Source organism: Nansenia antarctica (genome assembly GCF_963989245.1).
Source record: "Nansenia antarctica genome assembly, chromosome: 20".
Lineage (NCBI taxonomy): Eukaryota > Metazoa > Chordata > Actinopteri > Argentiniformes > Microstomatidae > Nansenia > Nansenia antarctica.
The window spans coordinates 17,617,131-17,641,605 of NC_137693.1; the positions used below are offsets into that span (position 1 = coordinate 17,617,131).

At 45.1% G+C, this 24,475-nt stretch overlaps 1 protein-coding gene across 1 annotated transcript in view; it reads right to left on the reverse strand.

The window, feature by feature from the left end:
* The window catches only part of LOC308174394 (uncharacterized protein), a gene marked incomplete at both ends in the record, with an annotated part of 43,336 nt that overhangs the window by 7,257 nt on the left and 11,604 nt on the right, over positions 1–24,475 (reverse strand). Inside the window, one exon of the mRNA XM_080549473.1 lies at positions 15,570–16,487. Within this exon, the coding sequence (XP_080405599.1) occupies positions 15,570–16,487 (918 nt within the window). The remainder of the gene's footprint in view (positions 1–15,569; positions 16,488–24,475) is intronic.

Sequence of the window (24,475 nt, forward strand, 5' to 3'; positions counted from 1 at the left end):
GGGATTCGAACCCAGGACCTATGAATCAGCGGCGCGCGGACAAACGAGCTGCGCCACGCAGGGAGTGACACATTCGACTGTTTAAAACTTCTACTGGCCAGTGTGGAATCGCGTCATTAGCATGTGGCTAATCTGCAGCTGAACGGGCAGTGAACGAGCCAGTAGACAGTCACACGCAGTGAATGCGGAAGTCCATGAATGCGAAACTCCGTTTCTCCCTGGCTTGTACTGATCACTGTGGAATCGCGGACATTGGCTTTCACGGCTTTCATTGGCATGTTATGTCCACTATGGAGGTGGATCCAAGAAATTAGGAATGAGTGAAATTAGGGTATCGATTGCTTTTCACAACAAAAAAGACACAAATGTGACGTCGTGTTACTCCCATGAGCCTTTGCGCCACATATTCATTGAAAGTACTACAAACAAAGTACACATTCTAATCGAAATAATGTTTGATGGTAAACAGTACACATGAAGACATATTTAGATATTTATAATGTAAACGTGTTGGAAAAATAATAAAACAGCCGACTTCACTATTCTGAATTAACGCGACCCTGTGATTACCATGACCAGAACAACCTTCCCCAGGAATATAGACGTGTGCTCGGCTATTGATAGGTCATGCCTTAAACTGATGAGTAAGGAAAATAACGACGCGGGGTGACGCCCGTGTCCTCGTTCTAACTAGCAGATTAAGTTTTGACCGGGCACAGGTCCGCCCGTACAGGTGACTCGCCTACTTTGTGAGATGCCTTGCTGGGTGAGGATCTGCCCGACCCTTTAGATGTAAAAAAAAAAAAAAAAAAAAAAAGAGAAAGCAATTAGGATATAGTGTAAACCTAATTATTAGGTTAATTAGTTTTCAAGAATACAAACTCATCTTTTTAATATTGCCTTTAAATGACTGTATTATGTAATATATTAGTTGATGAATCTATATATGTGTATATATTTGTATATGTATTTACTTGTTTAAATCTTGTAGTCATTCTTAAGTTATTTTGTTAAAGCACTTTGAGCTGCAACGTTTGCAGGAAAAGTGCTATACAAATAAAGCTTATTATGTAAACCTTCCCATCAAATGCCATTCAGACAAAACTTTACCATCAGTTCTCCACCTGTAGATGATTAATACTCTTCCAAATGTCAATCAAATGGTTGTTCCATTGTTTATGCCACAGTGTTGCAGTATATGTGGGAATACGGTACATGTGGGAAAACTACAATTAGGGTTAGGTGCTACGTCCACTTGGTACATGCTGGCATGTCTAACCCTACCCGTAACCCTAACCGTAGCACCCTAGCACCTAACCCTAACCCTAGTTTTTCCACATGTACCGTATATATATACAGGGTTCGAGTTATAAGCTGAGCTTTGTGGGGGTCTCCAAAATAACAGTGCGAAATGTTCTCATGCACCCGCGCGAGTCATGCCCACACAGCGATGGGGCTTAGGAGTTTTAATGAGCCATAGGCTACTCATTTCACCACATCAACAGCACCACATGAAACAACAGCTAGAAGCGATAGTCACGGGTATCTCGGCCAATAATGTTGTTGTTTTTGCTATACAGTCCATTCACTTTCCCTGTTAGCACGACACATTGTCCACATCTCCATTTCCAGTGACATCACACCTGACATCAATAATCATGCATGCTTGTCCATGAATTGTGCTTTCATCTAATGTTATGCTACTACGGGAATCAAGTGAGAAATGAATTTGTTTTTCATCGCTTGTGCAACGTGCAGCACTTTTCCAGCACATCAGGCCATTTCTGGGAAATGAGACCATCTAAAAATGAAACTTAAAAAACACTTTCTCTTTTGTCTTTATCTTTATTGAACATAATAATATTGCATAGCAGGTTGTAGAAACGACGTGAGAATTGCAGCATCAAGATATATTGTATACAGAGAGAACAATAAGGGCTCTAGGACAGAACCCTTGACTCTGGCTGTCTTAAAGGCAACAGGGCCAGATCCAGTGGTCCGTGAGGAATTGACGATGGTGGTAAGGAAAGGAAGGTGGTGATGGGATCGAGAGGACGGGTGGTTGCCCAATTGGATGAGACACATTTTAGGTCCATCTTCAGAGGATAGAGGGGAAATCGATGATAAACCAGAGACAGAGGGTAGCATGGAAAGATTTGGCAGAAGTGGAAGCAGTGATAGCAACAGGTCGAGTGAAAGAGTTGTTAATATCATCTACCTTCTTTACAAAGTAGGTGACAAAAAAGTAATCTGCAGAGAGGGAGGAGGGAGGGGAAGGGGAAGGAGGGTGAGTGAGGAAAATGTGGAAAACAGTTTCCTAGGGGTCAGAAGCAGAAGATTGAATTTTTAGAAAGAAGCTTTAGGGAGGAGCAGACACAGAGGTGAAAAAAAAATGAGGAGGAGAGCACTGGCGGATTCAGGGGGGGGGCGACCGCCCCTCCTGGTGCCCCCACGGTTGAAAAACGTCTCGCTTAAGTGCCCTTTTGAGTGGCAAAAATGCCCTTTTGAGTGGCGAAAATGAGAGGATGTGCCCTATTGGTGCCCCTCCAATGGTCTAAACTTGACCATGTGCCCCCACAGTTGAAAAACGTCGCACTAAAGTGCCCTTTTGAGTGGCGAAATTAGAGGATGTGCCCTATTGGCTTGGCTTATATTCCAATGATCTAAACTTGACCATGTGCACTGATGGGGTCCCATGTTGTGCAGTACGTGCTCTTTTTTTCTTTTCGCCCCTTCCCTTCAAACAGCCTGAGTCCGCCACTGGAGGAGAGTGTGTGTTGCAATGCCCTGTTCTACTAGCTTGCAGAGACTCAGACAACCAAGATGCGGACTGAGAGAATTGTGCTGGCCTAGTGGACAGAGTTAGTCAAACCATGAGAAGAGAGTGGGTAGGAGGATGGAGGAGATAGCATCAGTAGACAGAATGTAACCCATAGGAAACGCTAGTGTTCCTGTTACTAATCTATTGTGACTACGCCACTTCCAATTGTAGGGTGGGAGACCCTAGGTAACATCTGGTGATTGAGTTTGTGTGTTCAGTTTAAGTGAACAAACAGAGTTTTGAGAGCAAAAAAGTATTTCCATCTCTCCACCAAGATGGCGTCGCGCTTAGTCGCGAGGCTCGGGGTGGCTTCCACGCTGGTGTTTTTTTGTGCTTTTAAGAATATTTGTATGTACATTTTTATTTTAATACTTATAGGGAACAGTTGTGTAAATAGTACCTACAGCAGGCTCGACTTATTAGAAATCGGCACGCAAAACGACAAGACAGTTACAGCGGAGTTTCTAAAGCAACACAGGATTTTTAACGAGATAGCCCGTGTACCGGGCGAACCTTGGTTCTCAGTCCCCTCCCTGAGGCGGAAGCGACGGAGGCGAGATCGTAAGCAACCCCGAGGCTGCAGGGGAGGCCTGTTAGCAAGGCTAAGGAGAAGCCCAAACAAGCCAGCTATTCCAAGCATTTTCCTCTCAAATGTCAGATCCCTGACAAATAAGATGGATGAACTGAGACTACAGGTGGCAAAAAACAGCATCGTAGGGGATAGCTGTGTGATTATTCTGACCGAAACCTGGCTAAATGACAACATTGTGGACGCTAACGTTAGCTTAGAGGGCCGAACGCTTCATCGCGCTGACCGCACGGAGCTTAGCGGTAAGTCAAGAGGAGGTGGGATCATAATATCGACGAAGGACAGCTGGTGCTTAAACACGAAAACTGTAAGTAGCCACTGCTCACCAGACCTAGAATACTTGACTGTTAAATGCCGACCCACATACCTGCCTAGGGAGTTTAACGCGGTGCTAATTACATGTGTGTATATTGCACCTAGCTCAGACAGCAAAGTAGCATTGGCGCGACTATACGACGTCATTAGTAGCCAACAAAGTACTGATCCACAGGCTATCCACATCATAGCGGGGGACTTTAATCATGTCGACCTGAAGGCAGTACTACCCAAGTTCTACCAGCATGTAAAATGTGCAACGAGGGGAGAAAAAACACTGGATAAGGTATACACCAACATCAAACGTGCTTACAAGGCTAGTCCGCTAGCTCATCTAGGCATGTCTGACCATGTGTCAATCCTCCTGATTCCTGCATACACCACAATGGGGAAAAGTGCTCCCACCACCACTAAGACTGTCAGAACCTGGCCAGAAGGGTCCGCTCCACTGCAGATCTGCCTAAATGACACCCTATGGCAGGAATATGAGCATGAGGACCTGGAACAGTACACGTCGTCGGTTCTGAACCACATAGTGAACTGCACCAACTCAGTCACCGTGGACAAACGGGTCCGGGTCTACCCCAACACGAAGCCATGGATGACTGGGAAGGTCCAAAAACTGTTAAATGAGAGGGACAACGCCTTCTTCGCAGGGAAGCGCACACCGCTGTACAGCTCCACCAGGGCCAACCTAAAGCGCGGCATCAAAGCGGCCAAGGCAGAGCACAGAGAGAAGATTGAGGAATGCCTCCTGAGCAACGACTCCAGGCGGATGTGGCAGGGGGTTCAGCAGATGACAAACTTCAGAGCCAACAGGCTCACAGCCGCAGAGGACGACCCCCTGCTGGCGGGAAAGCTGAACACCTTCTACGCCCGGTTCGACGAGGGGCGAACGGAGGTAACCACAACACAGACACCACTCTCTCCAGCTCTCAGCAGCCTCACCCTCACAGAGCACGAGGTGAGACGCGTACTGAAGGCGGTGGACCCCAGGAAAGCCTCGGGGCCGGATGGCGTCCTGGGACGGGTGCTGAGAGACTGCGCCGACCAGCTGGCCGGGGTTTTCACCAACATCTTTAACCAGTCCCTGTCCCAGGCCACCGTCCCACCCTGCCTGAAAACCTCAACTATCATCCCAGTCCCGAAGAAAAGCACGGTGAGCTGCCTAAACGACTACCGCCCGGTGGCACTCACACCAATCATCATGAAGTGCTTCGAGAAACTAGTCCGGGCCCACATACTCACACGCCTCCCGCCCAACCTGGATCCATACCAGTTCGCCTACAGAGCCCACAGGTCCACAGAGGACGCCATAGCGACGACTCTCCACGCCACTCTATCCCACCTGGAGAGGGGAAACAGCTACGCGAGACTGCTCTTCGTGGACTTCAGCTCCGCCTTTAACACCATCCTTCCAGACAGGCTAGTGACCAAACTACTAGACCTGGGTCTATCACACTCTATATGTGCGTGGATCAAGGACTTCCTGACCAACCGCCCCCAGAGGGTGCGGGTGGGCCCCCACACCTCCACAGCCCTCAGCCTCAGCACTGGGTCACCCCAGGGCTGCGTGCTAAGCCCCATCCTCTACACCCACGACTTCACCCCCATCCACCCCAGCAACTACATCGTAAAGTTTGCAGACGACACCACCGTGGTGGGATGTATCTCGGGGGGGGACGAGGCGGCGTACAGGGATGAGGTAGAGCAATTGAGCAAGCTGTGCAAGGTAAACAACCTGCTGCTAAACAAGTCAAAGACCCAGGAACTCATCGTAGACTACAGGAGGAAAAAGTCCGAGATCCTGCCCCTGCTCATCGACGGAGAGAGCGTAGAGATGGTCTCAAACCTCCGTTTCCTGGGACACATCATACGGGATGACCTGGCCTGGAAGGACAACACTAAAGGCACCATCAAGGGGGCACAACAGCGGCTATACACCCTGAGATGCCTCAAGAAACAACACAGCAAGCAGGAGATGCTGGTGGCCTTCTACCACGGCGCAGTGGAGAGCATCCTCACCTTCGGCATCTCCAACTGGTACCACAGCTGCACGGCAGCGGAGAGAAACGATCTACAGAGAGTCGTGAGAACAGCACAGGGGATCACCGGCGCCACCCTCCCCTCTCTGGAGAAGCTGTACGAAACACGCTGTCTCAGGAGGGCCTCCAAGATCTCCAAGGACCCGACCCACCCTGGGCACGAACACTTTGTCAAGCTGCCCTCGAACAGGAGGTACAGGACCCCGGCCGCTAAGACAAACAGACTGAAGAACTGCTTCTACCACAGGGCCGTCAAGGCCCTGAACACAGAAAAGGCCTAAGTTCTGGGCCCAGGACAAGTCCGGACGGATTGTAATGGCAGCTAGTGCTGAGGCACAAACATGTACATTTTCAAGCCTGCAAACTGTGACACTTTAAAAAAATGTGAAAAAATACTTTCTTGTGCAATATGACAACCCTAGTTGACTATCTGTGCAGTATAGTACAGTGGATTGTGTACATAGCCTCTATTGATGTAAACCAGCTCTTTATCTTCTTGTGATTTTATGCATCTATGCTTTTTCCAAAATGTGTTTCTTTTTCCTTTCTTAAACACCAGGGGAGCCTCCCCTCCTAAATTTCGTTGTTTGGTACCTGTACTGTAACAATGACAAATAAAGTCTATCTATCTATCTATCTATTTAATTGCCTGTTTAGTTTGGAGAATGTTGTGAGTAGTTACTACAGTTAAAACAAGCTTTAATTAAAGTAACCTGATCAAAGAAATCAAAACAAACACAAAGCTCGGCCGGTTATCCAAATGTTAACAAAGGTTAAAAACGGGACCACTAAAAGGGACGCAAACCTGAAGTGGTTCAGATAAAATGTATTGTGGTCTGTGCCAGAATAGCAATGGACTGTTCACACAGAGTTGGTGATTCACAGAAACATAAACTAAATAAAGGAGCACTCATAGGAGTTTAAAACTCTAGGGAGCACTGCAAGTATAGCCAACTCAGGCTAAGGTCCAGGACTCTATTTTAGAGACTCTACACCGGCTTCCTGTTAAGTTCAGAATAGATTTCAAGATATTTCTGCTTGTTTATAAAGCTCTCACTGGCACAGCACCAGAATATCTGAAATACCTTTTGCTATCTTATTTATTTTATTTATTTATTTATTTATTTACCAGGGACAGTGCACATTAATCAACAAATCAGTTTCCACATCAATGTAAATGTGCCAGAGTTAGCGCATGAGCTAATTTCCATCTGTAGTCCCTGAGCAGGCTATTACAAAATGAATGGTGTAGTGTTATTAAAAACATCAGCAAGCACAACAAAACGACACAACAGGCAATACACTATATGACAATACAAGACAAAGCAAGACAATACAAGTTAAGCAGGCACAGCAAAATGATGCAACAGTGCAATACAGTACAAAACTAGATAATACACAGATACATGACAAAGTGACAAATATAATTAAAAACAGTGTTTACGAGGAGTGCTTGAAATGAGTATGATTACTCATGATCACAAATTGGGCTATCAGCCCAATAGAGCTCTCAGGTCTTCTGACGCTGGCTTTCTCTGTACACAAAAAGGCTATTCCTCACAAATTGTGTTCACAAATGTGTTTAAATCATTATATAATGATTAAAGCACTTTGAGCTGCAACGTTTGCAGGAAAAGTGCTATACAAATACAAGTTATTATTATTATTATTATTATTATTCAGTTGTTCGTTGCATAATGTTCATTGGCCCGACTAACTCCACTGGATCACCAAACGCGTGTTGAAAACTAGCGTCTTTCAAATTCTACCGCCACTTGCAAACACAACAGAACAGTGGGAGGACCCGGCAATAGGTGTCTAGTACTATGCCTGCCTGCATCTTATGCAGGCACAAGTAGACTGCCATTGGTTACACCGGCTACAAAAAGGAAGGAGGATTCAGTAGAAAGTAGGGAGGACAGACATAGAGATAGAGATGGGAGAGAGTATGGGTAGAGTTTGAGAGGGAGGGAATGGATTTGAGGGGAAGGGAGAAGGATACAAAGTGATGGTCAGAAACCAGAAGAGGGGGTAATAGTAAGGCTGGAGGAGGAGCAGGATCTGTTGAAGACAAAGGGAAGCTGATTGCCTCTGTCTATCTATCTATCTATCTATCTCTATCTCTATCTGATTGCCTGCCTTATGAGTCAGAGGAGAGTGGAAAAACAGTAAGATCAAAAGAGGAGAGATGGAAAGCCAGAAGAGTGAAACTCCCAACCGACGTCACCGCATCCGCCTTGTTCTAGACACCATTTAGACTGGGGATGTCTCCACCAAAGGATATCCGTTACTCGTTGATGCTCTTCAATTGCTTTGTTCTTTATTAGTTGAATCATGTGTGCTGGTGGTGGAACAGATCAAATAATGTGGAGCGGCTGGGGGTCCCTAAGGAGAGGTTGGAGAACCACTGGAGCATATACGGGCATATACTCACCATCAATTGGAGAACCACTGCCCTATAGCAACTCCAATTGATGGTGAGTATATGCCCATATGCAGGGCCGCTTTAAGGGGGGGCTAGCTGGGGCGGTGGCACAGGGCCTCGCGCTTTGGAGGGCCTCGCGTGAGGCAGGGTAAAAAATAAAAAAAAAGTTTTTTTTTTTTTTTTTTTTTTTTGGGGTACCCTGGCTGGCGAGGCCCTCCAAAGCAAGGGCAAGGGACCATATTATTATTTTTGCCTTAAATACATTTCTTAATGTTCACAGATGTGATAATCATAGTCAATCATACATCTAAAATCTAGCATACCTGTAGGACAGGGAGATTCTTAGCAACAGAAAAAAGTAATTTCCCCCTATGACACCTTACGTGAAACGTGAAAAGAATTTTTGGGCGCGCGTTGACACTTGTTGTGCATAGTGACTGCTTAGTGCAACGGACAAAATGCAGAGGGAACGAGACCGAGGAAGAAAATGTTAATCGGGTGCTGAAAAAAGAAATACAAATAAAAGAAAGGAAGGCTTCAGGGCCTCGCTTAGAGGTTCGTTCGAAACATTTCTAAAAACAAGTGAGGCTCCCGTTAGCACCGAAGAAGCTAACGTTACTGCTAGCACTAGCAATGCTAGTAGTAGCACGGCACAGCCCCCCCTGAGAGGCAAAGATGATGTCTCTGAGGTGGAGGAGGACAACTGCTACACCGGCAGCAGTGGGGCTGCCCAGCCCCAGGTGATGATGGTCAGGAGTGGCGAAGTAGAGGATACGGAGGCGGAAGATGGAGCTACTCAGAGCAGCAGCAGGGCTGAGAGTGATGGAACGCAAGACGAGCCTACAGTGTCAGATATGTCATGTATGATGATCCTGGTAAATTGGCCGGTACATAATATGGACTCTACAGTTACAGAAGTGATCATTAGAAGAGGTCCCCCAAAGATGAAACCTGGATTTAGTTATCCTAAAAATAATGAGAACAGGAACTTTAGTGAAACTTTATTTCTCCGAAAACTACCAAATGGGGAAAACATAGAAAGAAAGTGGCTTGTGTACTCTCAAAAACGGGACATGTCTTTTTGCTTTTGCTGTAAGCTTTTCAACATAAAGGCCTACATGGTGGTGAGTAACATCTCTATTCATGTCAATAATGGCTTGTGCGTATTTAATGTTGGGTATGATGACTGCTTTATCCTAAATCCTAATCCTTTACGAGTATAAAAGGTTTGAAATGAAACAAACATGGTTGTAAACTATCTAAATAAGTAGATATGCTATTGTCTATCAGCACAGCATGTGAGCGCATTTCTTGCAATATATCGGTGCGTGCGTGTCGCGCGGTTATAAGTAAGTAATTTTTTTTTTTTTTTTTTTTTTTTTTTTTATAACAGTAGCCTACATCATTATAAAAGGCCTCGCAAATCTGACTTCGCACAGGGCCTCGCATATCTCCCAAGCGGCCCTGCCCATATGTATATAAGATCTAAAGCCCATATGTATATAAGATCTAAAGCCCATATGTATATAAGATCTAAAGCCCATATGTACCGGTATATAAGATCTAAAGCCCATGTATATAAGATCTAAATCCCATATGTATATAAGATATAAAGCCCATATGTATATAAGATATAAAGCCCATATGTATATAAGATATAAAGCCCATATGTATATAAGATCTAAAGCCCATATGTATATAAGATCTAAAGCCCTATGTATATAAGATCTAAAGCCCATATGTATATAAGATCTAAAGCCCATATGTATATAAGATATAAAGCCCAGCAGCCCAACACGGAGTGAGGGACAGCCGGTGATGAGCCTGATTAAGGAGCCAGACTGCTAAAGGAGCTGCTTATTACAGAGTATGTGTGTGTCCCATCTTGTTGACCCCCGTACAGCCTGTCATGTCACTTTTTGTGTTCCTCGGCAAGAGCTGTCGGCTGACACCGTTTCATGCCGACGTCACACAACAACGGACCGCACGAGGAGACGAACAGACAACAGTCTCATTGACCGGATTGTGGAACAGATTGCGTTACCTTTGGACTGAACTGGGTTAGTGGTAAAGTGGTAAGCGCACTCAAACGATAACTGGCCGTTCTGGCCGCAGTGTAAACACCACTCAATCAGCGCGAGAGAGAGACCTGGAGCAGCAGTCACATGGAAGTAGGCAGGCAATGTCACAATACAAATCAAATTGACTGAGCTTTTCCCCGTATCCTTTCCTATCTTTTATAACCTGGTTGAGCAGACCTTGGTCTAAATGGGTTATTCTCCCTGAGGAGCCAGTCCCAAAAGGAAGATATACTATTAAATAGATGATTCATAATTGGGGACACACAAGAGATTTTGAGAGCTAAAAATGAGCTCATTCCATTAGATAGATGATTCATAATTGAGGACACACAAGAGATTTTGAGAGCTAAAAATGAGCTCATTCCAAAGTTGTAAGAATAACCACAATATCAGCTAAAAAAGTGAGGTGGTAAGGAAGCCACACATGATTATAATTGAGTCCCTTTCACCGTTTCCCATTTCTACATATCATGGCTTCCTTATCAAGTCCTCTCAGGTAATTGCTCATGAACAGAAAAGGACAGAGACAAGGACAATCCAAACTACTCTGGAATGAATACAGTATAGGCTTTCCTCCCCGCCCCTACCACCACAACCACCACCACCTAGCCCTCACCTCTCTGGCCTTGAAACTACAAAACCTCTTATTTTTGGAGTTGCAGTAACTCTACTCCAAGGATGACATAAGGGCTATTAAAATATTCACCTAACCCTAACTCAGCCATGACAGCCTAACCTGCACCCTGTACACTTCAATGAAGGAAGAGTGATGATGATGATGATGATGATGATGATAATGTATGATGATGAAGGTGGTGGTTGTGGTGGTTAAGGATGAATGATGATGATGATGATGATGATGATGATGATGATGATGAAGCACCCAAAGACTCAAGGATGTGACAGCTAAACTTGTTTTGGTCCTAGGGGTGGCTGAACACTAAGCTGAGAGACAGATACAGTGTTACACAGTGAACTTGTTTGGTATGGAGAACAGAGCAGAGGCTAGAAACTTAGGAAGGTAGGCCAGGGTATTCCATTGGGAATCGACAGAGATTGAAGCTAAATGAGAACAGCCTGATACTTCCCTCCCTGCCCTAACAATATCTTCCATCTAACAGTGTCTCCCTGTCTCTCCCTCCCCTGTGTACTCCCTTTCCCTCCCTACTGTATCTCCTCCTTCCTTCCTTCCTTCCCTACCTACCTCAAGTTCAAAGTTCTTTATTGTCACATACACTGAATGCAGTGAGATGCTTGGTTCACACGGGGGCTCAACAATGTTATACAAAATGTACATACAATAAATCTTCCTGCATGCTAAAATAGACCCTAACTAAATTGTGTGATGTATTTGTACAATATAAGTACAAATATTAAAGAGCAATAGATTATGACAAAACATAACATTACAATATAAGGGTTTCAGGCACTGTAAAATACAGCTATGTGCAATAATATCATCTATTGTAATCTATGTCAGGCTGGGCTCTCTGGTAGCATCTACCAGACAGGAGCGGGATGAACCTTTGACCTTTGAACCTTTGATTTTGTTGGGCTTCCTGATTCCTGATCGAATTCTCTGTGTAGAAAAAAGTAGGCATACACAGGTTTTCAGCGTCAATGCAGCTGTTTTTTATTATCTTGAGTCTCAGTGTATCTGAACATAACATTTGAACATAAATAAAATAAGCTTGAGCAGCTGGCTGTAGCTTCAAAGCTATCCGTAGCAACAGTCTGTCTGTAAACATCTAAAATGGATGAAATGGGAGAATATTTGTTCAGCATTCGCTTTCATTTAGGGGTTCTCAGTCAAATAAAAAATCTGCTATGCCTGCCTGCGTGGCACTAATATGATTAGCATAGGATATTTACCCTCAGTAACGGTGTGTGGTGCCAACAATTGTACGTTATCGTGTTAACATTAAAGTTAACCTAGCTTTCTGTTGCTAACTTAAGTGATGATGACAGTAGATATTCATTCAACTAATGTTGCCATTTTCATCTTTTGAAATTCATTCAAATGAATGTTAATTCATGCCATGTATAAACATGATTATATAACCCCGTTCTCGATTCCCATCCCTAGTCCTGAGTGGTGCAATTGCCATACCAGGCGGTGATGCAGACAGACAGGATGTTGGCGAGGAGCTTAGGTGCCATGGAAAATGTCCTCAGCCGCCCGAGGAAGAAAAGCCGCCTTTTTGAGTCGATGTGAAGGGACTATTTTCAGTTTATCATGAGTATGCCAAATGTTGTGAGGTGTAGGAAGCAGGGGCAGAGAGGAACCAGACGAGGCATTGCAGTTAAAAGGCAAAGTCCACTTTACTTAGAATAATCCACAGGGTAGACAGGAACGAACTTTCGAAAATGTAAAACACTCGGTCTCAACCTAGGAAACCAGGACGCTAGAGAGGCAACACTCCCTCAAAACTTGCAACATCTGTGGCATTGTGCTGTGTGATAAAACTACACATTTTAGAGTGGCCTTTTATTGTTACCAGCCTAAGGCACATTTGTGCAATAATCATGCTGTCTAATCAGCATCTGGATATGTCACACCTGTCAGGTGGATGGATTATCTTGTTAAAGGAGAAGCGCTCACTAACACAGACTTAAACACATTTGTGAACACAATTTGAGAGAAATAGCCCTTTTGTTTAGGCATAGAAAAAGTCTTAGGTCTCTGATTTAAACTGGTAAAAAATTGGAGCAAAAACAGAAGCGTTTAGGGTTAGTTAATCTTAATTAAACAATAAGATGCACCTGTGTGCTTATCAGTCCATGAAGCGGTCTCTCCTCTAGTGTCCAGGTGGAACCGTGACAGTACCCCCTCCCATAGGAGCGGCTGCAGCCGTGCAGCCAGGACGACCACCACAAAGCCGATTGAAGTCCCGGATCAAGGACATCCCAGCCAGGCACCCAAGAACGCTCCTCAGGACGTAACCCTCCCAGTCCACCAGGTATTGAAGGCCCCCACTGCCCCAACGAGCATCCAGCAGACACCAGACAGTGTAGACCAGCCGGGGGGGTGGAGGTGCAGGCGTGGGGAGGGGCAGGCGTGGGGAAGAAAAAGGGACGTGTCCTCATCACTTTGAGCCGGGAAGATGGAAAATCTCAAAGATCTGGGGGGGCTGCAGTCGGTAGATGGGTTAATCTGTCTCGAGACCTAGAATGGCCCCACAGATGTGCAGGATGTGCCAGCTGGTCTGCGCATGCTCTGTGGATGAGACCGGGTAATCTCATTTGGGCCGGCTGCTGTGCGTGGGTGTTTACTCGCTTAACGATTTTACTCATGTCTGCCACAGATAGTGAGAGCACACAGTCCTCCTGTACAGAGGGGGCCCTCATATCAGCTATGGTGTTAATGAAGGTATTCAGATTCCCCTGAAGGGAGGCTTCAATATGCACCATGTTACTTGGTTTGCCTTTGTAGTCTGAGATACCTACCTCTCATTCTATCCTCCCCCTACTCCCATCCTTTATTCTTTTCTTCTCCCTCTTTCTCTCCTTCCTACCGTCTCGCAGTAGGAATGAAAAATAGAACATTTAACATTAATCCAAGCTCATTCAGACTGCAGACATGGCATATGTCATGTGACACACACACACACACACACACACACACTAAGCGATGAGGAGTCTACTCTGTGCAGGAGCCAATATTTCTAATGATTCATTATATGTCTTGTACATGATTCTTGTTATGATTCTTGTATATGATTCTTGTTATGATTACATTTCTATTGGGATATTGCCTCAGGCATAGCTGTAAACATGCTTAGCTACTATATTTGTTGCTGTAATCGCAGTTGCTTCTAGCTATGATATTTAAGATCACTTATCTAGTTACACAATCTTCAGCATAACAAGTTCACAGGGATTAAAGCAAAAAAAAATCTCCTGACTGAAAATGTGTTCAAGCCAAGTCATATTCTCATTTTAACCTCCACTATATGTTTGTATTTTATAACGTTAGCGTTTTAAGGGAAGAAGATTCTTTTGAACAGCTTTTCTATTGCCAGTTTGCTTTTATGTGATATCAATGCTGTTTTCAATTCATGAAATAAAATTGAAACTTATTGCAAGGGTTGACTCTGACATACAAATAATCAACCATCTACATAACTTTTCAGTGCAAGTTTTTTATTTACATTGTGCCAACGGAGCAAGCTTACAACTTGAACAAGGAACTAAAAACACAAAAAAACACATGAACTGAATGTGTCTTGTATTGCACTTAATCCACACATCTTCTGCATCCAGAGGTTCCTCTAGTCTTTGGTGTCTGCAATCAGCCAGTTTCTGTGCAGGTAAAAGAAACATATGATGTTAAGACTATGCAATGCTACTGTATGCATACTGACATTTTTTTCATATTAATAGTAAGACCCACCTTGAGATGGCAGCTGTCTACACAGTTTTTGTTTTGAAGTGAGCTATCACTGAAAAAGACCAAAACAGCATTAAATAATAATAAGTGTAATACTTACTAGATAGATAGATAGACTTTATTTGTCATTGCTACAGTACAGGTACCAAACAACGAAATTTAGGAGGCTTATAGTGCTTTTCACTTTTTCTGCTTTTTGGCAGTGAAGTGATATGCCTGAAGCTTGGCTACACCTGATGTCCGTTTCAGGGTTTCTTCTGTGGGACCAGCTTTGACTCCAGGAGTGGAGGAGGGGGAGGAGGAGGAGGAGGCTCTAGATGAAGTGGCTCTGACTCCAGGAGTGTAGGAGGAGGATTTTGAGGCTGTAGCAGGTGAAGTGGCTTTGACTCCAGGAGTGGAGGAGGAGGCTCTAGAATATGATGCAGTGGCTCTGACTCCAGGGATGGAGAAGGAGTATTTTGAGGCTGTAGTAGATGCAGTAGCTCTGACTCCAGGAGTGGAGGAGGAGGATTTTGAGGCTGTAGTAGATGCAGTAGCTCTGACTCCAGGAGTGGAGGAGGAGGATTTTGAGGCTGTAGTAGATGCAGTAGCTCTGACTCCAGGAGTGGAGGAGGAGGATGTTGAGGCTGTAGCAGGTGCAGTGGCTCTTACTCCAGGAGTGGAGGAGGAGGATTTTGAGGCTGTAGCAGGTGCAGTGGCTCTTACTCCAGGAGTGGAGGAGGAGGAGGAGCAGGAGGAGGCTGTAGTAGATGCAGTGGCTCTGACACCAGGAGTGGAGGAGGAGGAGGAGGAGGTGGAGGCTCTAATAGGTGAAATGGCTGTGACTCCAAGAGTGGAGGAGGAGGCTCTTGCAGGAGCAGAAGAGGTGGAACCTTTCTTTAACTTTTCTGTTACTTTTCTTACCCTAACTGCTGAGAGGACTTTCACAGCTTCCATCAGTTTCCTTTCCTTTTGCTTGTCAATGTTCTCCTTCTTCTTCTTCAGATGACTTTGGTATCTCTCATAAGAAGACAGGCACAAGCTCCTCAGTGCAGGGCTGATTTCCATTTTGGAGGCCGGTTTCCCTGTTGCCTTCATGTGGGACTTGATAATGGCTAAGCCTTCATATGTCTCAATGTTCAGCCTGAACCTGTCTTTTTCTATGATGTCATCCATGATGTTAAATGATCCTTCGACAAGAGGGCCAGTGAACAATGACAGAAGGGCCTTTACCAACTTCCCTAAGATGGGGAATCTCATCCCTCCCTCTGGCGTCTTCTTGGCCAAGATCCTACTCCACCAGTCAACATCGATTCGTTCGGTATTCTCCTCAAAGTGTTTGGCCTGTGCTCCTAAATCTGCGTCAATCTGGTAGGCTCGCACCTCTTCATTCAGTTGACCAAGCTCCTCAGATTTCACTGCATTTGGCAAGGCCTTGGCTAAGGTGTTGAATGCCCCTTGGACCGATTCGTGGAGAATCAATGATGGTGTCAGCACAGACAAAGAGGTGATGATGTGGTTGTTGAGGGGAAGGTTTTTCAGGAGGTATGTTGCTGCATTGATGTAGCCTTCTCTGAGAGAGCTGTGGACGTTCTGCACCCAGGGCCTTTTCTCCACTCTAGCCTTGTTTAAGGTAGAGAAGCTGAATCTCCCCACAGACAACCTTTGGTCAGGGTACTGCAGGTCTCTCTTCTGAACATCAAGCTTCAACAAGCCCTTCACACTCAGGGGGATGTGAACAGGCTTCATGAACTTGGAAAGAAGTTCCCGGACCAGTAGCATCATTTCGGCATGCAGTGCGTGGAGCATGGGCTTTTCATGCTGCAACTTTTTCAGGAACACCTGGAAAGTTGGAAGTACACCTGAAAATCACAATTAAGCCTGATTAGAAAAGTCGCTGAATATGTTTTACTATTCTTTCCTGATCACAAACATAGTAATGTAACATACTCATATTCCATTACAGGAAAAATATGCAACAATAAATAAATCGATAAGACATCTCTGTACATTTCTTTCCACTTCAAAAGTGACTGAGCTAGGGCTGCACAATAAGGGCTGCTCCTACATGCCAGGTCAGCCAATCAGATTTACTGATCTTAAGTTAGATAAGTAAATCTGTAACACGTGCCTGCATGCCAGTTTTCTTTTATGTATCACAATAGGCCTATATATTGCAGTGAAAAAGAATATTGCAATGTCAGTTTTTTTCAATATCACCCAGCCCGAGAACATACCTCTGTATAAATCAATCAAGGCTGTGAGCTTGTTGAACTCTGAGAAAAGCATACAGATGCGTGTCTTCCGGTTTTGGTTGACATCAGTTCCGGTCCCTGCAGATTTTGCCATTTGCAGTTGCAGAACCGTGATCCTTGCCTTCTCATCAGATGTAACTGCATGCTGATCAAGAACCTGGTTCAGGAGCCATCTGCATCACAAAAAGCATATAATTATGGACAGGAATGCTATATTTGCTCTGATTTATTTAATTAGATTTTGCAAATTGGGCCTGCTAGTACAGAGAAAACAGACATAAAAAGAGAATGCTAATGCTATTGTACCTGTTATTGTGCTGATCTTGAGGAGACAGGAAGCTGTAGAAGTGCACAATCAATGGATCCATAAGCTCCCGTATTCTGTTGCACACATCCAGCATTTGGAGGAACCTGCTGCTGATGGGACGGATCAAGCTCTTCTTCTCCAAATGGAGCAAGGACTGAAACTCGCCAAAAAGCTCCTTCTGTTTGGGGAATTTTTCTACATCATAGTAGACATCAGAGCAAAATTCTTGGTTGCATTTGAGACCATGTGAACCGTGTCTCCGCTGATGTCCAGGAGTGATGGATTTTCTTTTCGGATTTGTGTCTCCACTCCAGACCTTTTCCCTCTCATCACATTGCAGTTATCCAGCAGTATAGCAACAACCTGATTCCAGTTCAGGTTGTATGACTGGAGGATATCTGTCAGTGTGTGTGTGAGGGTTGAGGCATCTGCGATGTTAACTATCCTTGAGGTCAGATGCTGGGTCAACACTTTCCCCATATCCTCATCGAAGTACCTTACAAGAACATTAAGGATCCTGTCCATGTTACCATCTGTTGCCTCATCTGCATTTAAAGAAAACATCTTTGTTTTCAGTCTAGTTGACAATTCGTTTTTCTGATGAGCAGCAATGCCGTGTGTGGACATGTAAGAGGCGTGGGCATTGGACATGGACAATCTTGAAAGTGCACTCTGGTCTTCGGCAACCGATAGGATGAGGTCAACTAGTGGTTGCGAGATCGTGAAAGACAGGTCATGCTCTGCTATGAATGAACATATGCGCACTTTATGATTGCACACACGGTCGGTCATAGATACCTTTACCTCCGTTGTTGTGGTTGTCGCGCCAGGCAGGGAGGCTGTGTGCTGGAGAGCGCGAACGCGAGTCTTGTGGCTAGCTTCTGATTGATGGCGAGCTAGCACCTTTTTCCCATTACTGCCATACTGTAATTTCCTGTGGCATATGGTGCAAAAACACACACCTGGCTCTTTAATTTTTTTGCACCATGAACTAAAAGGCTTGTTATCATACCCCGTTTCGTAGAGCCAAGCCCATCTCCATTTATTTCTCACGCTTTGATCAATGTCCGATACATTGGAGCCTTCTTTTAGTATGAGCGCGTCCATGCTTCTAGCTGACCGATCGCAGATTACCGCGGGGGTGCATCATATAGGTGTGTATGTAGTGCCGAGATCCCCAACCCATAGTTCCGTGGGTGAATTATGTCAACCCACCACAGTATCCAATTACATTTTCTAAATCCGTAGCCTACGGGGTTAATTTAAATTAGAATTATAGGATATCCTACTTGAACTTTGTGTTTTCGTTAGAAGGCTATAATAGCCTAATAATAATATTAATAGTAATAATAATTATTGTAGCCTATTTCAGTACCATGGTCAGAGCCATGCATTTATCGGTAAAGACCGAATGTTGTGTCCTGTTTATACCGCCAGTGGGCGCTAGTATGCTAGTGATGTATGCAGTGACGGAAGTGATGTATGCACTTCCGGATGTTAAGAGGGAGTTGAATAAACGTGCGAAGGGAACAGCAGCTGCGTGTCTCCCGGTCTCATTCTTTCCTAACTACTTTCTACTACAGAATACCACATTATTGGCGACGAGGATGGCTATTTCCGTACCCTTACCTACACCGTTCATGCCTGTGCCAGGCGAACCTGCTATTTCTTTTCCTACATGGTTGAGAATGTTTGAAAATTACATGCTCGTAATTGATGCTACCGGAGAAAAATGGCCGGAGGAAAGAAAGCGCGCAATTCTTCTCCATGCACTTGGGACTGAAGGACAAAGACTGTTCTACACTCTAAAGGATACGGGTGTTACCTACACTTCTGCCGTGGATGGACTGAAAAAGTACTTTGTTCCTAAGGTGAATGTGATTGCTGAACGTCACAAATTTCGACAGAGAGCTCAGGGTCCTGACGAGACGGTTAATCAGTTCCTTGCTTCATTACGCGAGCTAGCTGCAGCTTGTGAATTTGGTGCCATGGAGGAACAAATTATTCGTGATCAACTGATTGAGCGTGTTGCTAATACACGCATACGAGACAGACTTTTGCTTGAATCGGACTTGTCTCTGGACAAAGCTACTTCAATGGCCTTACAAATCGAGGCTGGACTACGGAACTCCAACGTTCTCTCTGGAGCTACTGCTTCGGTGAGAGCCATCGAGAAACAGCCGACGAGGAGGAGGTTCGACAAGGGCAAGAAGAAAGCTCCGACGACGACTGCACCTGCCACGGTCTACAGCCAGCCAGCTACAACTGGGAATCAGCGCGCCTGCTTCCGATGCGGATCCACAGGACACTTAGCTAACAAGCCTACATGCCCGGCGGTTAAGGTGACTTGCAATACATGCGGAAAAGTTGGACATTTTTCCAAGGTGTGTAGATCGGCTCAAAAAGAGGTGCGTGAGGTAGTGGTGAATGACGTTACTGTGCTTTACATGCAGGGGGCCGTCGTGAATGATAAAATTATGTCTACTGTACGAGTGGATGGAAAGTATCATTCCCATGATGTTGAGCTGATAGTGGATACAGGCTCATCTGTTTCTATTATTGTTAGAGTTAAAGACGATGTTTTCATAAATGATAAAATGATAGAGTTAAATGTTCTATATAATTCTTTGTATCACTGTGTAAAACTCTACAGCCTGTCTCTGGGCTCTGTTAATGATTGTGTGAACCTTGAACACCCTTGTACTCGTGTTATTGTCCCTGAGCCAATCAAAACAGAGAAGACCAGTTCGCCCCTTCTTTCCCCTTCTTATCAGAGGTCACTTTTCGAAAACAGGTTTTTGTCACCCACGGCCACATTTGTTGATGATTCGTTCTGAAACACCACCCCCCTTTGTAGGACTCTGATAGGTTCACAAACTGCCTCCTTCTTTCCATTCTGTTCGAATAAAGGCTGACAAAGAGAGTGGAACTTCAGATCCATTTGGACTGACCCTTAAACACGGTCTCTCTGAATCACTCTCCTTGCGCAAGTAAACTGAGCTCTTTGACTCCGCGTCTCTTTGTGTCTGAAAGTCTACTACGGTCTGTTGAACTAGCGCTGGTTATCATCACCTGTCCTACAAACAGGCTAAGTCAGAAAATAGCATTGAACTATAACCAACATTTGGTCCTTCTGAAGCCGGATCTCAAACGTCGTCTTTTAAGAGGGGAGAAGACTCGACAACGCCGACAGTCTGTCGACAGCCCGGATCCAGGACCCGGACAAAGTCCTGGAACGTTGAATTCGGTCCAGGCCGGCTAGATGTCGAAGCTTTGATCCTCGAAAAGACGACCGACGAGATCCCAGACCAGGCAACAGATACAAAGAACACCGGTAAATATAATAGAAAAAGAAAGATTGCAATCGAAATGAATAGTCTATCTATCCTAAATTGTACAAAATAGGAGTTGTTTGACATGCAAGAAGAATCCATTTTGAAAGACAGATGAATATCTTTTTATGCTATGTAAACAGTAGACTAATGGAAATTAGACTGAGTTTTGACATACAAAAGGAATCCATTTCGAAAGATAAATGTATATCCTTTTGTGTTAGGTAAACAGCAGACTAAGAATGGAACTGAAACTATGACTGAAAGTGAATGCTTGTGAGAATTAGAAAAGTGTAGAATTAGAAAGGTTATGTGTTAGAATTAGTCTCAAGAATAAGTGTACTGTATGATCAGTGAGAGACAGAGAGAGCATAGGAGAAACACACGGGAGGGGACTATGAACTGTGTGCGTTTGAGGCAGAAGAGGAGCGCAAGGGTGGGGGCTATTTGAAGAGTGTGACACAGAACAGGAGAGAGAGAGACAGAGAGACAGAGACAGAGAGACAGAGAGAGAGAGAGAGAGAGAGAGAGAGAGGGGGAGAGGGAGAGAGAGAGAGAGAGACAGAGAGAGAGAGACAGAGAGAGAGAGAGAGAGTTAGTTGATGGAGTTTATTGTTTGCTCTATATTGATGGCGGTTCATATGAATCATAGGAGAGTTGGACTTTAGACTGAAGGGTTTCACTAAAGAGTCTATTTAGGGTAGACTCGCCTTGCTTGGTCCCTCCCCCTAGACAGCTGCCCCCCCACACACACACACACACACACTCACACACACACACACACACACAAGGACCCCAATTGAAATAAGCCAGCAGCTTTCTTGGGTTTTTATCCTTTTAGTTGACCTTGTATGTAATATGTACTTTCATGTACCTACTTCTGCAAATCTTCTAATAAAGTTTTCAATCAATTCAAGCAATCAAACACACACACACACACACATCTGAGCGGAACAGACCTGAATTCCTGCCGGGACACCAAGCTACAGAAGAGGCTTTCCCCCCACACACACACACACACGCACACACACACACACACACACACACACACAGACACACACACACACACACACACATACACACACACACACACACACACACACAGACGCACACACACACACACACACACACACAGACACACACACACACACACAGACAGACAGACAGATAGACAGACACACACACACAGACACACACACACACACACACACACATAAATAATGGGTAATTGTGGCAGTTCAAATAGCAAAGGGAAAAAAGACAAAGGGGAACTCGATGTTAAATTTATGAAATACTGTTTCCCCAAAAGTACGAAGTATTTGAGAAAATGGGATAAAACGTTTGGTTTTAAAGGACAATTAGATCCAGCAGCGTGCAAACTCTTATTAGGACGCCTACAACTTATATTAGAAACCAAGAGAGGCAGGAAAGATGAAAAGAAACTAGAAAAAGAAGTTATATGCGCTAAAATATGGTTAGATCAAGCAGCCAGGAAAATGACAGGGACCAAGCGCACAGTGCTCACGATGATTGACCCAGATGACGAGACGCAGGCAAGTGGGAGTGCAAGAGAGAGAGAGAGAGACAGAGACAGAGAGACAGAGAGAGAGAGAGAGACAGAGAGAGGCAGAGAGAGTGAGAGAGACAGAGAGAGAGAGAGAGAGAGGGAGAGCAGGAAAGAAGAAGGGTGGGGGCTAGGGACAGAGAAAGAGGAAAAGCGTAGACCAAAAACACCACTCATGTTAAAAAGAATACAAGATCATAACACCGCCCCGCCCCCCACTGACCCGCCGGCATATCCTGGGATAATACCCAACGGCAAGCCAGTGGAGCAATTATACCCGCCCTTACCTAATGATTTGGACAATTGGGATGATGCAACAATCATAGCACCTATGGTCCAAGTGGCCAACCCCATCGTAGGAGGGGTCATGACAGTATACCGACCATGGACTGTCACAGACTGCAGGGCAGCTTGTGAGAGTGTACCACACTTCAGAGAAAACATAGACGACCATTGCAATGGGTTAAACCAACTCAGAGATTCGTACGGGCTAAATGGACCAGAGATGGTGCAGGCCTGTCAGACTATATATAAATACGAGTGGGCCAGGGTAAGAGGCGACTTTACAGGCAGGGACGAAGCCCATGCGGCCCTAGAAACTCGCAGCGACGCTTTGAACACTGCAATGGATGCGTTAATAACCAGGGTTCGTCGAGTATTCGCACCCGTGACAGACTACACTAAAATAACATCGTGTCAGCAAAAGGCCGGCGAGTCACTCCAGGAGTACCGAGGCCGCTGTGAACAAGTGTTCAGACGTCACGGGGGACTACCACATGACCCCACTGACGCTTCACCTTACCAACAACAACTGAAGGCCGCCCTTATGGGAGGTTTTTCAGCGGGCATAGCAGACTTCCTTAGGAAGCATAATATAAACCACAAGACTGGTGGAGTGACAGAATGCATGAACTATGCAGAGCATGCAGTGGAGGATCTCAGACGAAAGAAAGACAAAAAGAGAAATCAGCTGATGCTAGAGACAGAGGACGGGACAGAAATATCTTGTTATGTGGGAGGGAACTCAGGCGGAAATAGGAACAACCAAGGGAATCAAAATAAAGGGAATCACAACCAGGGTGGGGGAGGAAACAATCAGTACAAAGGACACAAGGGACAAAACAGAGAGGGGGGGGGAAATCAAAAAAGAACGGGCTTAAATAAAGATGGGAAATTCCTCTGTTATAATTGTGGACAAGAAGGCCACATGGCCAGAGAGTGCCAAAACCACAGACAAGACAGACGGGGGGATAACCAACAGGGATATCAACAACAGAACCAACAGGGGGCCAACCGGGGGGGACAGGGATACAACAACAATGAGGGACATTTTGTCCACCAACAACAACACTGACTAGACGGTCAGGGATCAGACTCAGACTGGTCAGACACAGGCTTACAACCTGAAAAGACAGGCGACACACCCCTATTGGACATTTCAGAAGTAATGACAAATTGGTCGCTCTCGTAGGACCAACTGAAAGAGCAGAAGACCAGTTAATGGTGCGACATGGGTTAGGACAACCGCACTATTTCTGGTCCCTCAAACTACCACATCCAGCCCCAACTGAAACGGCCAAAACGTTGATTAGTTATGTATCCCCACGAGAGGGACAGACCAGAATGAAACCAACAGAACTGCATATCACCCTTAGATATGCTAAAAAGCCAGGGCCTGACCCGCCCTATCAAGCCCTATTCGATAGAATGGGGCCACAGAGAACAGTTCTTAGCTACCTCTACCAAGACGAGCTAGGAAACGCAGCAGTTTCAATCTCGCTAACCCCAGAGGCAACGAAACTGCTGGGCTCGACTCAGTATCCCCACCTCTCACTTGCTATTGGTCCAGGTACCGAGTGGAAGCAGCTGGGTAGTTTCACTCGGCAGGTAGCAAGCATATGTCAGGGGTGGGAAGACATGAGTGGGAAACCGGGCTGGCAGCGATACCAAAATATAGAACGAAAAAGCCTAGCATGGGTTACAACAATGACACCACACACGAATTTGGACGAATGACAAATAATACTATTAAGTGCAGAGGCTGAGAATGCACTTAAAGTGATTCCAGATAGCCTCTGGTCCAAAGGAAAGACCGATGTGGGATTAATTTTTAAAGTAAAACCAGTACGGGTCAAAGCCAAATCAACTTATCGACCCAATGTCAGACAATACCCATTAAAAGACGACGCCCGCATAGGTATCAAACCAGTTATACAGGACATGATAAAAGCAGGCATTCTTAGGGAATGCCCCGACGCAGAATGCAATACACCAATATTTCCTGTAAAAAAGGCAGACCAAACGTCATGGAGAATGGTGCAGGATCTCCGAGCTGTAAACCAAGCCACACAGGGCGCGGCTGCAGTCGTAGC